At 40.2% G+C, this 15829-nt stretch overlaps 1 protein-coding gene across 1 annotated transcript in view; it reads left to right on the forward strand.

Moving 5' to 3' along the window:
• LOC137279172 (ADAMTS-like protein 5) overlaps positions 1–15527 on the forward strand; it is a 34726-nt gene extending 19199 nt beyond the window's left edge. The window contains exons 4-10 of the mRNA XM_067811660.1: positions 3538–3662; positions 4343–4472; positions 6078–6161; positions 6839–7002; positions 7734–8175; positions 9001–9063; positions 14045–15527. Coding sequence (XP_067667761.1) covers positions 3538–3662; positions 4343–4472; positions 6078–6161; positions 6839–7002; positions 7734–8175; positions 9001–9063; positions 14045–14367 — 1331 coding nt within the window. The 3' untranslated portion in view covers positions 14368–15527. The remainder of the gene's footprint in view (positions 1–3537; positions 3663–4342; positions 4473–6077; positions 6162–6838; positions 7003–7733; positions 8176–9000; positions 9064–14044) is intronic.
• The last annotated feature ends 302 nt before the right edge of the window (positions 15528–15829 follow it).

The raw sequence follows: 15829 nt of genomic DNA on the forward strand, positions 1-15829 counted from the left end.
ATGCTGGGGAGATCTGAGTGTTAGATCTGAGTGGCTTGCTGGATACAGATATTGCCATGCTATGGCGACAGAAGCATACCGAGATTACATTATCTGTAATCTCAATTACTGTATGTGTACTTTCTGTGTAATATAAATAGGAAGTAATTAGCGACCTTTTTCCTCAGAGTAATTAGAATTCCGTTTGGCCTTGGCCTTCTACCATGTAAGTTTCTAAACGATATTATTGTCTGCGATATTGTCGTTAAAGTCACACATTGTGAGATTCTGTCGGCCATGTTGTCATTACAGTTGCTCACTGTGTGAACTTTTGTCTGCTATGTTGACGTTAAAATCATACACTGTGAGACCTTTGTTGGTAATGCTGTCGTTAAAGTCGCACAGTGTGAAACGTTTGTCTCCCATGTTGTCGTTAGTAGTAGTAGTATTTCATTTATCATCCAAAACTGTGCTCCACGGGAGATACCGCTTCTGTGAGATCAGACGATATTTCCTGGGAGATATAGATATTTTGCACAATGCCCTAACGATGCTATGACGTCATGAACTTGATGATGACACAATGTTATGGCATCGTTGCACTGCAAATCTAATGCCAGCGCTGTGTTCAGAGATGTACATTTTTCATTGAAAACTAAAGAAGAATGATTTTGGATGATAAATAGAATCTCACCCTCGTGTCTACTGATATCAATTATAACACTCGTTGATAAACGTAAAAGTATCCTTGATTAGTCTCGGATATGTGTTACTTTATCAACTCGTGTTGATATATTTGACATCAGTAGGCACTTGGGTGAGATTCTCTATATATCATCTTACGTACAAGTGTAAACGCTGTCTTCTCGGCAACGGGTCCACGGGGAACGTTACCACAGTGGTGATCAAGATCTTTTTGCTTTTCTTCAGTTTCATATCGGACATGCCATGTTGGCCATCTGATCATTGTCAACTATCACTAAAACTTAATTGCACGGATAGTGATAAATATCTTGATGATACAATTATAAAAAATAATCACAAATTCCAAAAACCGCCCAGAAAGCGAACGTGGTATGATTTAAGTCTGGTCAACCTTCAAGAGACTCTGCATGATCCCTCCATAAAAAATTCCTTAGACTATTTCATGATTGTCACACCACCCACATCTGAGAAACAGTGTGAAGAATATGTAAATACATTCTCACAACTCATGACCTCTGAATGAATCTTGTACTAAACAATGCAACGTCCAACATAGAAAAAATGCATGGTTTGATAGAGAATGTAAGCAGGCGGAACATTTAACGGAAACAATATACAGAGACTTCAACATCAAACCTGAAGTACAATTAAAACTAAATGCACTTCACGCAAAAAAAAAATATATAAAAACTCATCCGCAAGAAACAACGCATTTTTAGAAATGATGTCTTTGATAGACTACCTATCTGACTCTAATCCCAAATCCTTTTGGCAAAAATTAAACAACATAAAAAATACCAATATGCCCTCAGGACAAGTGGAACCAAGCCCGTCAGACCTACTGAACCATTTTAAAACACTTTATAATTCAAAATCGGACCTAAATACCATGACTCCAGAAAATTGTACTAAGCCTAACAACAGTTCCTTAAATGCGACCATAGGTGCAAATGAGCTTACGACTTGCATAAATGAACTTAAATGCAACAAGAGCACAGGCCTTGACTATATTAGTAATGAATTCCTGAAATCAATAAGTCCCATAATAACAGATCACTTCTGCAAACTGTTCAATGATGTGTTCAAGTCAGGCCACTTTCCAAGCATATGGGCCACATCAGTCATAACACCACTTCATAAAAAAGGAGACAGAATGGACCCAAATAACTACAGAGGTGTTGCTATTGGCAACAGTCTTGGTAAGCTATACTGCAAAATCCGAAATAACAGAATCATCACCCATCTAGAGAGAACAACCTCTTAGATCCATGCCAATCTAGATGTCGCAAGGGCTTTAGAACTTCAGAAAATACCTTTGTTCTAAAAACTCTGGTAAATAAAGACATAAGCGGAAGAATATCTATGCTTGTTTCATCGATTTTACAAAAGCCTTTGACATGGTTGACAGAAATGTGTTGCTTAACAAACTGAAAATGCATGGAATTAATGCTAACTTGTTACAGTCCATGTGTTCCCTACACTCAAATGTGAAATACCAGCTAAAACGTCACAGGGGTTGTCTATGCCCTTTTCTTCAAACACTTGTGTTAGACAAGGATGTACATTATCACCACCACTCTTTAACATATTTATAAATGATAAACATAAATATCTAAAACCAGAAGCACTAGGATTGAAACTGAATAATATTCAAATATGTCATTTGTTATTTGCTGATGATCTATTGCTATTGTCAGATTCACCTGTCAAATTACAAACGCTTCTGGACAATGTATCGCGATATCGTAACGTAAATAACGTACAAATTCACCATGATAAATCTAAAGTAGTTATCCTCGAAAAAAAAAACAATAAAGATAACAAAAACTATAAGTGGTCAGCACAAGGAAAAACAACTACAGCTGACAGGTACATATATCTTGGTATACTACTCCATCAAAATGGAAAGTTCACAAGTTGTATTTAAGCACTCACTAGAAAAGCTACAAGTGGTAACTATCACAGATTAAAAACGTCAGTCTTTCATCATGATATTGCAATAAAATTAGCAATAAAAGTGTTTAAAACCCTCATAGAACCAATAATATTATATAACTGTGAAGTTTTAGGTGTAGATTTTACCATGTTAAAAATATTGACACTCTGCTCGCAGAAAAATTACAGCTTCAGCTTTGTAAATCATTGTTAGGAGTAGGCAAGAAAACACAGTCCAAATGTAAAGACATGTTCAGGCTGTCATTAAGTGATTCTCCCCCATCAAACAACAAATTAAGAACCTACAGAATGGTCAAGTCGTCCATAAATCTTGAGAACTATCTATCTCATTGTAAAACCAAAGCCCATAGGTCACATTTTTCAAAACTACGTTTAAGTAATCATAAACTCAAAATTGAAACTGGAGGATATACAAAACCTGCAATCCCACTAGAACATCGGCTATTTGAAACATGCAATGTCTTAGAAGATGAACAACACTATATAATATCCTGTTCTAAGTGTAGGAAAGAAAGGGAGTCACTTCTACAAACATTGCTTTTTCATAAACAAACCTTTGCTACACTTTCAAGAAAACAACAATTTTTAACAATTTTTTCAAACAGAAATCCTGAAACTATTTCTAAAATATGTCCTGAATTTCAAATGAATCATGTATATTGCCTCATATTGATTCCATTTGACTGTACTGCATGTGATATACTGTTGTAATGTATATCATTTATGTACCTGTATTTCTATGTTTCTGTAACTACTGTAACGTTCATATTTGTAGTTTATAGCATATCGCTACTGTTTCTTGACGGAATGATACGCAATAAATAAATATGAAATAATATCATGCCGGTGGAGCAAGGCGTTAGTCAATGAATTTTGTCACCACCCCCACTATTGTAGGTAAACCATGCGAGCTCAACTGTAAAGCGGTGGGTCGCCCGTACTACTACAGTTTCGGCACTGTCCAGGACGGGACTAAGTGCCACAACAGCAACAACCACGTGTGTGTCCACGGCCAGTGCAAGGTACACCACCACATCCCACGGGGTGAAACATCGCCCTGCACAGAAGTCCGATGTTCTCACAGTTGGCACATATCACTTGTCAGATATTCTAGGAATTTGATTGGCTGATTGTGAACCCTGACTTTTACAGAACAACTTTCTCCACATCTATTCGTTCAGATTGCGCTCTCAGGAGAACGGTTTTCGCTTTCTCTGGGAATTCTATCAACGGAAAACAAACTGATGTGATTCAGATTTGTAATTATTTATCAATAGCTGAAATAGTGTACTGGAAAAATACTGTCGCACGTCAAAAGTGCAAATGCAGCTGATTATGTTTCGCTAAATGAACTTGTACGCTGGCATTTCACATGGTTTCGGATAGTCTACTGGAAATAGTGATATACAAAGTTTCGACTTATTTATCAGATTCAGTATCAGTTTTAAGTAACAGTTTGCATGTGTTTTTGAAATACCACATACCTGAGTTCGTTTAATAAGTTCGAGAAACATGATATTCGTTATCCACACAATATTCTCTACATCTGTTCAATATTTTCACGCAACATTTAAAAAAATACATTTAAATGAAATGAAACGCAGAACACATGTACAGATCCAATGTTGACTAAAAGTGACCAGTAGTGCACCTTGAGGGATACCCTGTATGTTTATGTTACATCACTTTCTATACATGTCAGTTGATTGGCTGCGACGATCACGTGGGTGGCGGAACCCGGATGGACATGTGCGGTGTGTGCAACGGAAAGAATGACACGTGTTCTTTCATTAAGTCATCATACAGGATTGAGCTGCCTTCAGGGAAGGGAAGTAAGATATTCAGATTCATAGATTCGAATCAACTCTGATACAGCATTTTCAAAAGATTCCAAAAAGAGTCTCACTATATCATAACTCCGTTTACCTTCCCTTGGCATGTGTTTGTGATGTATTCACTGGTGCAACAGGATCCGACGATGTTTTCCATTAGCGCCTGCCATCTTTACTATCAGAACACGTGCTTATACTATGGACGAAATTTACAGTGGTTTCTCTCGTGAATAAGGTTATTTTTCAATTTTAATTGATACTCCTCCACAAAATCTAAGATGTGTAGGATGATATTGGTCTAAAAAACGTGGTGTCATATACCAAATGTGTTATGTTCTGGAGTCACAATTACGTTCTCTGTAAAGGTTTAAATATGATTTGAATTACTATGTCAAGGAGTCTTCAAAAAGATATTTAATGAACACCAAGATTCCATCTTGGTATCAGATGTACACTGTCAACATTCTTTAAGTGTTTTGTTTATTCTTCAAACAGGACATGATTCATCTTTTTCCACAAGACTTCAGTCAAAAGAGGAAAAGTAAATGGTTGTATATATTCATCAAAGACGGCACTCCTATGTATATTAATATAGCGTGATATCGTTTTATGTCAGTTATTCCAACAAACAATGGCGTGCTTTGTGACATGTAACTCGGAAAGACCAGTGACATATTACTGTGTCCCAGCTATACGGTTATCGGGGTGTAAATGTACTTGGCGAGATAACCTCTAGACAGAATTGCTAAAGGTCAGGCCAGCCGTTCCTGTAAATCCTGAAAATCAGTTAAATCACGAGGGAAAGTTATGTTTTCGTCTTGGTAACAGTGGAAACAGGCTGTTCTCGGAGATAAGGTGGATATTGTTCATGGCAATTTGAAATTGGTGTCGTAGTGTACGAGGCCCGCCACAAGCGATGACCCAGACCTGATTAATCGACAGACCTTAAGTACAGCTTGACAAACACCTCAATCTGTTTTCATTAGCTGAATATCTGCTGGGTTTGGCACGTACTTACATTTCCCATCACCCATACTTTCATGACGACAGGGTTGACTTATGGATAAGTACTTGCGTACAACTACCATCAAAGCCGAAATATGTAAAAGTCTGTGGAAATTCATGTCAAACCGGTCTTTGCTGATTCCCATGCCATGGATCCTATACATATCAGTAATTCATTATATGATACTGTTTTGACCACCTACTCATGATTTTAAGTAGGAAACTATCGATGAAAAAGATTGATAAGCATTAATTTCAATATTCCGCAAAAGAAAAACAGCATTAAATTAAAAGATGCAGAATAAAATTTGATGGAGGGTTAAGATATGTTGTATATTAGACACTTAATTTGAGTGTCTTACAACATCACGTGTTGAGATAACGTAGTTCAAGAAACAGAAGCTAACATTAGAAAACAGACCCCCCAGCCCCAAGGTATCCGACAGGTGCTGTTCGCGAAAATGCAATATCCTGAGTTTAGTCCACGAGAAACTTTATACCCTACAGGACACGTTCCTCCGCCTAAAATGGAGTAAATGGGAAGGGCGCTGTTTCAATGTTGATGAAGACAACCCATTGTAGATGCGTTCTTTGTTGCAGAACACCGGGGTTATAACGAAGTTGTCACCATCCCGAGGGGATCAACCCACTTTGTCGTGAAAGAGTCCAGTCGCAACCACCTAGGTACCGTAGGCCATATGTCCTGTCCACATGTCATGTTGCGTATGTAAGGTGTTCCAGTTACCATCTGGAGTTGTCAGTGTGTCCCACAGCTTGTAACTCGTAACAGAGGAGTCATAAATGCCTACGTGTGTGCCCATAGCACGTAAACTCTACATTTTGATGGTTTCTGGAAGAAATTTTCCAACGGCACACTCTGCGGCCATCGCTCCCCTGTTAAGTATATATTGGGTTTGTTGCTGTTTTGAACAATATGTGCTCTTGGTGTGCAAAATGTGTTCAGTCCTCTGTGAACCTTTCCACTACCTTCAGAACCAAGAGTGAGTTTTGTTTGGTTGGAAACAAACATAGCACAGTACCACGTGACCTGCCGAACTCTGCACTGTTAATTGCAGCGCCTTGGATGAGTAGGTCAACATCGTCCTTGTGTCACCTGGATGAGGGTGCTTGATCTTCATTTTGTTTGAATTCTTCTTTGCCCCACTGTGACAGGTATATGCATGGGACCGGTGCTAGAGAACCAATGCCTTCGATAAAGGTTCAAAAAGGTTCAGAGAAACTGATTACATTATACAGTAATGAGTTGATTCAGAAACATTGCTAAACTGACTGAGTGTCAATAGGGTTCCTTTAATTGTCAGCCAATAGATCATTGCTATTTTTCTAATCATGTATTGCAGCGCTCATGAATTCCAAAAAGGACTTCGTCCTGAACGGTCACTACACCATCGCGAACCCTGGCATCTACTCTATTGGTGGCACAGTGGTGACGTACGACCGGGTCAACAGCGGGTACGAGGCTTTGCAGGGCGACGGACCCACATCCGAGGATTTACATGTTATGGTGAATATTTTATGTCCAGTAATTTGTTTTTGTTTAGAATATTCAAATAATTAAGAAAGGTGTTTAAGGCTAGTGGGAGAGGACAGTTAATTCCGTAAAAATTGGGGTTAGAGTTGATCTACAGTACCTCATGCTTGTAGTAAGAGGCGACTAACGCCATTTGATGGTCAGACTCGCTGACTTGGTCGACACATGCCATCGTATCCCAGTTTCGTAGATCGATGCTCATGCTGTTAATCACTGGAAAGTCCATTACAGGCTCGAATGTTTACAGACCGCTGCCACGTAGTGGATTACTGCTGAGTGTGACATAAATCTAGACTCACTCACTCGCTCACTGACTCACCCCTGTAAAATCAAGGCATAACTGGTACATGTGTTGTTGGAGGTGCTAAGTGCCGCAACTCTGTAAAACATACCTCTTGTCAGAGTCAACTATTTCTGTCGTTATGTCCATAGTCTCTGTACAGGTGACCATATCACCTGGATTTCGAAGTTGGTATTGTATTTATGTGTTTAGTACGTTTCCGGGGGTTTTCCCAAAAGCTTGATGATTTGTACTTGATATGTTTCTCATAAGTTTCTGGAATGCTGAAGGGCCCTCACTCTACCTAGCGCCAGAGGACGGTGCTACCTGACTGATTCCCCGTATGAAATATGCATATATTCGATACCTATATGCTGAAATACATGGTATGAACTTCATCACCTGTGTAAATATTATCTCCCAGCTGATGTACAGAGAGAAGAACCGAGGCGTAAACTACGAGTTCTGGGTGCCTGGAATACCGTCTCTGGAACTCCTCAACATGACGTACATGAGGTTCGACAACGCTATCCCCGTGGACGCGGTGACCGACATCGAAACAACGACGACGCGCTTCACCGTCCCACCAAATCCCACGAGGAAGACCACATTGTCAGATAATCAGATCTGGGACATTGTTATGTCGGAGATCGACTACGACGGGAAGGTGACGAAGCAGTACGACATCACGAACGGCGGCAAGGTCACGAATCAACACCACAGCGACAGGCTTAAAGGGACACATGGTAAATCGAAGACGTATAAACGGAAGAACGCTACCAAAGAAAAAGTGAAGCAGGATCGACTGAGAAGGAAGAAGCTGAAGACGAGTAAGAAGAAGAAGAAGAGAAAGTTTCTAAGCAAAAGTGAGTATATTGTGAGTATACATTATGCTTCAGGTAAAGGGCCATGTTCAAGACAATTACACTCACATAGTGACGTGTGTGTGTGTGTGTGTGCGTGTGTGCGTGCGTGTGCGTGCGTGTGTGTGTGTGTGTGTGTATGTGTGTGTGTGTGTGTTTACGTCTCTGTTTGTCCACCTTTTCAAAGTGATAGGCCACTGAATCGTCATGGTGATCTATATTCCATGCAACGTAACAACACCTCCAAATGACGTCATTTAGGTTCCAACGAAACCTCACCAAAGAATGACTAGCTGTTGTGGACATCCCCACGTGGTGGAATATACTATTACTACTGACAATATCCTGTTTGGTAGTCATAACATAATTTCTATTATTTGGTTCTCAAACGGTGTGCTAGTAATGAAATTAAGGGATTGTTCATAATTTATGGCTGGCTTGAAGTAGTGGGTGAGGGGTTGTTGTGATGATTTTACGGTAGAGTATGGAAAATGTGATTGACCCCTCCCCCCTCACCAATTACACCTTCATCACCAGTACAATCGTTGGTCCCCTGCCTTCTCAGAACAAAGTGGAAAATCAAAATGGGTACGTCAGCCATAAATTAGAAATGGTCCCTAAGAGTGACTGGAATCAGCCATTATGAAGTGGAGGAAAGTAATGTCCATGCACAACAGAATTCAGGGAATTAAGTATGTTGTGTGTCTGTTTACAGCAGTATGGCCTGTTATCACCCAGGTGATACAATCAGGCTGATCACTTGGACGTCACAGGTACACAGTAGCGCCAGTCCTTTGTATATTGTTATTTGTTCTTTCTACACCATAGGTCAGTGTCCAACCTGCAAAAGAATCCAGAATCGAAGAAAACAGTTCTGTGCAAGTGATTTCGGTAAGTGTTGTGGCGGCTTGGCAGCTGAAGGAGCGACTAAGAATAACGCTTGAGATATTACTTATGCAAGTGAAAATACTCACTCACCTGGTGATGAAGATTGTTAGGAAAACAATTTTTAGGGAACCGTTTTCGCGTTGATTGTGATATCAACCGAAGCACTCGTAAAATCTACACACCCGCTAAGCGTTGTTGCAAACTATTTTTGGCAGAAAATAATGTGACGGTGTTTGTGTATAAAACTGATGCCCCCTTCACAACGTTTTAGGGACCACATTACTTGCTTCGTCAGTGTGTGAGAACAAAGAAAACAGATAATTCATCACAGGTTTCAAGTCATCATATCTTACGAGCTAGTGTTTGACTGACATTATACTTTCCAGATTTATTTACAGGCTTTTTGTGATGAATTATGTGTAGTTTCTTTTACAAACGCCTCTTCAAAAGAAAATAATGACAGCATCAAGCAATTGATAAATTAAATGTATACTCTCGACGGAGTTTTATTACTGAATAGCACCAGGTGTCGTAATGAAAAATTACACTCCTTCACAAAGAATCGCTAGAACGTGCTTGTAGGTTTAAACATGAAACCTCTCGTTTTTAAAGTTAGATCGTTAATGGATTCTTTTTTAGTAAACGAAAATGGAAATACATTGAAATACATCAAAGAATCGCCCGGTACATCGATTAAATAAAATGGCACTTATTCAATATTACTCTGTACGCTTCGGTAAACGAGGTACAATTTTAAACAACGATTTGTGCATGTATTTGTCACTTGTGTTTGCTTTGTGTCCCACGAATCCAATTTATTTGGCATTGTCACTGATGCCATGTTACAGCACAGTGATTAAAGAGAAAGAGATGTAACGGAACAGTGATTAGAGAGAGAGATAGAGATGTTACATGATTTTAATGAAACGCATACTATACTAGGCACATAAATAAACTGTGCATACAGAACTAAAATCTGAAGTTATGAAACCTGTGTAGACACATACGGATTTAAACTCAGAGATCAGTTACATGTATCAAACATGCATGCACGTGAGAAACCGAGAAAGAGAAACCGAGCAAATAAATGCCACACGATACTGTCACTTTGGAAAGCTCAACCCCTGCCCTAGCAATCGTTCAAAAAATTAAACGGCTATTGAAACGCATAGCATGCCAAGGCTAGCGTCTGCACAACGTCATGAGGCCATTGGGATGTTCTATGTGATTGAATGTATCAACGACCACTGGCTGCACATTTCCACTGCCACCGGAACACCATTTCTGCACTGGTGAGACGCTACCAGAACACAAATGACGACCGGCCACGTTCTGGACGTCCACGTGTAACACGCCAACACAGGACAGATGGATAAAGGTGACCCATCTCCGCCACAGGTTTCAGACTGCCCAGACCATTCCAGGACCTCGCCGTATTCATCCCAACACAATTCGACAACGTTTACATCATCACGAGATCAGACCACGACGTCCCGCCATACGACCTATCCTGACATAGCGTCATCGACAAGCTCGTGGTGCCGAAATGCGGAGATGAAATGTCATGTCCGCAGACCCTTGTTTTGGTGGAGAAATGTTGTTTTTACAGATGAGTCCAGGTTTATGGTTTAACATTGCCTATAATGATGGACGTCAACGTGCCTATAGACGCGTGCGAGAACGTTATGCACAAGCCTGTGTTTTGGAGGGGAATCGCTTTCATGGTGGTTCCGTGATGATTTTGTATGGAATAACAGCACGCCAAAGAACCCCTTTCAGGGCAACTTAACGGATGTGGACTAATAGGATCAGATTCTTCGACCTGTGGCAATTCCTTTGGTTCAACGTCATGGCCCTGGGTTAACATTCCAACAGGACAATGCCCGCCCTCATACGGCAAGGGTTGTTATGGATTTCTTGCAACACCACAACGTTGACGTACTGCCTTGGCCTGCAAATTCACCGGATCTCTCCCCGATAGAGCATATTTGGGACGAGATGGATCGACGTCTACGCCGTCTTCCTCATACGCCAGATAACGTCCTTGACCTTTCAACAAAAGTTACGAGAACCTGGCGTGACATCCCACAAGCTATCCTTGCACGTTTGAGAAGCTCTTTGCGTCGTCGATGCACTGCTGTCCTCCATGCCGATGGTTGACATACCCGTTATTAAGCTTGTGACATGGTCGTTTGACCCCTGTCATTGTGATTGACTTTCCAGATGAAATTCTCCCGACTCATGATGGTCTCATGATTCCCCCAATAAAGTGTATATGAACCTTTGACGTTGTTCTCGTACTTATCAACTGGAATAATATTTTAACAATGCACAGTTTCTGTATGTGGCTAGTATATATAGCGTAGATCTATTGCGGTGAAATACATGGAAGATGAACTTACAGTAGAAGCATGATGCTACCAACGTCATCTGTTTAAACGTGGTTTCCTCGCTTTGTCGATGAACATTGAGGAACTGTTCATGTGGACGTTGTACAGCGGTGTATAGTTGATAAAGACGTCGTACAATAAGGTGTACATGATGCTGACGTTGTACAATGAAGTGTAGTTGATAACGACGTTGTGCAGTGAGGTGTAGTTGATGCAGACGTTGTACAATGAGGTGTACATGATGCTGACTTTGTACAGTGATGTTTGGTTGATAAGGGCGTTGTAAAGTGAGTTGTAGTTGATAAGGGCGTTGAAAAGTGAGGTGCGGTTGATGCATACGTTGTAGAGTAAGGTGTAGTTGATGCTGACATTGTACAATGAGGTGAAGTTGATACGAACGTTGACAATGAGCTGTGCATGATGCTGACGTTGTACAGTGAGGTAAAGTTGATAAGAGCGTTTTACGGTGAGGTTTAGTTGATGTAGACGTTGTAGAGTGAGTTGTAATTGATAAAGGCGTTGTAAAGTTAGGTGTAGTTGATGCAGACGTTGTAGAGTGAGGTGTAGTTGATGCTGACGTTGTACAATGAGGTGTAAATGATGCTGACGTTGTATAGTGAGGTATAGTTGACATGGACACGTACATTGCACAGTGAAGTGTAGTTGATGCTAACGGTGTACAGTGAGGTGAAGTTGATAAGGGCGTTGTACAGCGAGGTGTAGTTGATACTGACGTTGTATACTGATCTCTAGTTGATGATAACAATATACTGAATATTGTACGAAGACTCTTTCTCTAAACACTTAAAGCTCTCGGTTCCGTGGGTAAGAAGTGTTCAAAACATGACGAAAGCCATATTCGTAGTGTTCAGTAGCCCTTCCTGTAACATCCAGGCTCAGCTGCTCCACGCAATCTAAGTTGTCGAAAAAGTGCTTTGAACTGAAGTTGTAAGTCTCAAGGTTTCATATTTAAAGGTCACATGCAACGTCAAACACGAATTTGCAGATTCCTATTCCTTTCGGTATGCACTTACCTAAACAAATCATCAAAAATGCCAATTGAACCTATAAAGTTGAAAAAAAAACGCGATGACAAAAAGCCCGCGAAAACGGAGTTCAAACAATTCACTAAATTTCCCCCAGCGTTGGGGGAAAAAGTGATTTCAGCAGCTGTGCTGCGCTTCACAAAAACGTATGCGCAGTGAACAGGTTCGCGGAGCTTTGAACTGTATGCATGCCCGGAGTATGAGGTCGTGAGCAGTAGCCTAATCTTGGTTGTGTACACAAACAAGTAAATAATCTACTCCGTACATAAAGAAGAACATGTTGATTGTCATAAGCAGCCTCTGTCACAGACAAAACTGAATGTCTGGTTCACTGACACCTATATGTCTGCCTGGTTGTCTGGTAAAGACAATATTGCAATACACAGTTTCAATCATTGACAACATGCAATTTGAACTTGACACCTATCAGACTATACGCCATAAAACAAAAAAAATTGATTTATGACTCGTGCATCCGAGTCCTGTGTCTGCCGCATTTTGTGATTATGCAGATGGGATACTTATACGCATGACATGACATCCATTTTTCTCGGATGACTGGATCTCACGGAAACTGGTGCAAAATCTTGTCAGTTTCAACTCCTGCCTCGTACTCGGACGAATGACAGTTTCCAGCCACGCAGTAGTTCACCATCTCTACTGAGATGATTTTTGATTGGATCGAGCGCAAATTCAAAGGACATGTATTTGCAAAACCCAGAATCTCTATATACATTCTTTATAGATAACAACTTCTTCTAGTGTATATGATTTTGTTTGACAACGGTATAAGAATCCATGCATACTGAAACGACGCATCAAGTGTAATAAAAGAAGTTATCCATACAGAATCTTACTTTCTTGTGACTCGCCATACTTCTAAAATGCCCATCTAACAGATCATCTTTCTGTGCACACAATGAACCCTCAGCGTATCAGCAAATGAACCAGCCAATCGGAAGCTGTCGTTACATTTGAGTGCACATTCACACGCTATGACTGGGTTCGGTCCCCCGAGGGCTTCGTAAGCCCAAGTACAAAATAATGCACTTTTGAATCGCGATAGTACGCTTATAATTTTGTTTATTTGTTTTTTAAGAAGCAGCAATGTTTATATGTCATGAATAAGTGATAATTGTGTTTTAATTATGTTTGATTTTTTTTTTTGGTTGCATGTGACCTTTAAGGAGTTCCACAGAGAATATCTGATCTTGTATGGTCGTTCGTGAAAGTGAAATAAGGCCACTATCTGAACAATTACTGCCTGTACAATTGGTTGTTTCACGATATTACAGTATTAAGCATAACTATTTTTATCGTGAAAAAAGTCAATATATACTCTTAGCCCTTAAAACCGTTGACCTTTTCTAACATCAAGAAAGGGTTTGCCTGATCCAGAAACGATTATTTAATGGTCCTCCTCATATACTGTAGAGCGGCGTTAATCAGCATTCTAACCGTTATGTATGGATGTCAATTATCACTCAGTGTCACCGAATGATTCAACTTATTTCCTGAAATACAGTGACTCCTTGACTGTTGTTTCAGTGTCCAAAGCACGAGTGAACCGCATTGAAGTGTTTGGGAACGCAACACGGTACGACATCAGCATCATGTACACCTACAGGAACATCGTCCCTCTCCTGCACAGAGAGTACATCTGGGTGTACAACATCTGCAAGTGTCCGCGCCTGCGCACTGGAAGAGAGTACATCCTAATGGGGATGATGGAAAAGCACGGTCAAAGGGAGATCCGGCTGTCAGTCTCCCCGCACAGTTACGTCAGGAAGTTTTCATTAAAACAAGATCTCAGAATGGAGAAATTAAAACGGAAAAGATCAAAATGTAAAATAAAGAAAAAATCATTTTAGGTAGTCTTTATGGTTTTAGATATATAAACATTTTGTTGGCGACATTTATTGACACAATGACCATTAAATGGCAGTTCTAACATATCACATTATACGTTTAATGTTTCCGTCACAGCCTTTGGAGATACCTGAGCAGGCAACGCAACTCGCCGTCAAGAGTTATGTCCCCTAGATGCGTCACTCTGGTAGTCGTGGTTCTAATATCAGATTCAGTGTGGTCCCAATGGTCTAAGACCCATCATTTCGCTGTGCAGAGTTGTGTTTCTTTATGCGTGCCACAAAATTGTGATCGGTGTTCGAATCCAGGTTTGTTTCTAGGTTTGTAGACACCATTCTTGTATGAAAATTGGATATCCGCATCATCTTGGAGGTTCCTCCTACACCGTGGCTGGTGTCACGGAATTATCACTCAGGCTGTAACGACTCACCGTCGTCTTCTGTCAGATTGCGGTAACGCAAGTACAAACATCCCGAAAATATAGGGTATTCTGAAACATCTTGTAGGAAATGTATGTATCAATGTGAATACATTCAATATGATTCTGACAGGAACACAGGCGGTCTCTACCATTTGCCGTTCTACACCAGGTATTAAGCATGTTGTCTCTGGGACATTGCTTTGTCGAGTGCTGAGGAACGCGAAGTTTCTACTGTGGTGTCGGATCTCGGCCCATTACGATACTAGTGTCGTTACAGACATTTTTATAGGTAATTGAAAGACCACTGTAACGACGTGAAACTCCGAGACTTTAATGCTGTAACTTGTTCATTACTGTATCTGTTTTCAAATTTCGCTCCCCTTGTTGCGTAAAAGATTCGCAGAACCAGTGACGTCTCGATATCTCGAACTCTTCTCCATTGATTTATCACTGATGTCGATGACAATGTGCGTTTGCGACATGGTCCCTGTTTCCACAACGATTTGATGTCAGCGCTTCACTTTCCTGGAAGCAGGAAAAGGAAGTCTGGCGCTTCCTGGAGTCGGAATTAACTAATGGTATTACAGCGGTTATGTCGAGATGCTCACATACAACTGAGATAAGAAGAAATAAACACATCGAGTATCCATTTATTTATTGTTATACATTTTGTGTACTGATTTGTGTTTTATAGAATTGTGTTTCATTTATAAATATTAAAAGAATTTATTATAACTGTTTCATATCCTTACTTGGTTATCTTTATCCCACTAACTGGAATCTGAAAAGTAATTTTGCTACCTAGCAACAATATATTTAAATCTAGAATTGTCACCAGCGGTATGACGGATGTAGCATCATATTGTGACACAGTGAAGAATTGTATTCTGACACCTCGGTCGGATTACAAATGCCTAGGACAGAGTGGTGACGAATTTACTGGGACATCTAGTGTTTCTAATTCATTACCTGTCAATATGATAAGTAGTATTTACTACAGGACATATGATCGGCTTCTCTTTGTGTGTGAAAGCTGTTGATTC

This window comes from Haliotis asinina, chromosome 3 (genome assembly GCF_037392515.1).
Source record: "Haliotis asinina isolate JCU_RB_2024 chromosome 3, JCU_Hal_asi_v2, whole genome shotgun sequence".
Classification (NCBI taxonomy): Eukaryota; Metazoa; Mollusca; class Gastropoda; order Lepetellida; family Haliotidae; genus Haliotis; species Haliotis asinina.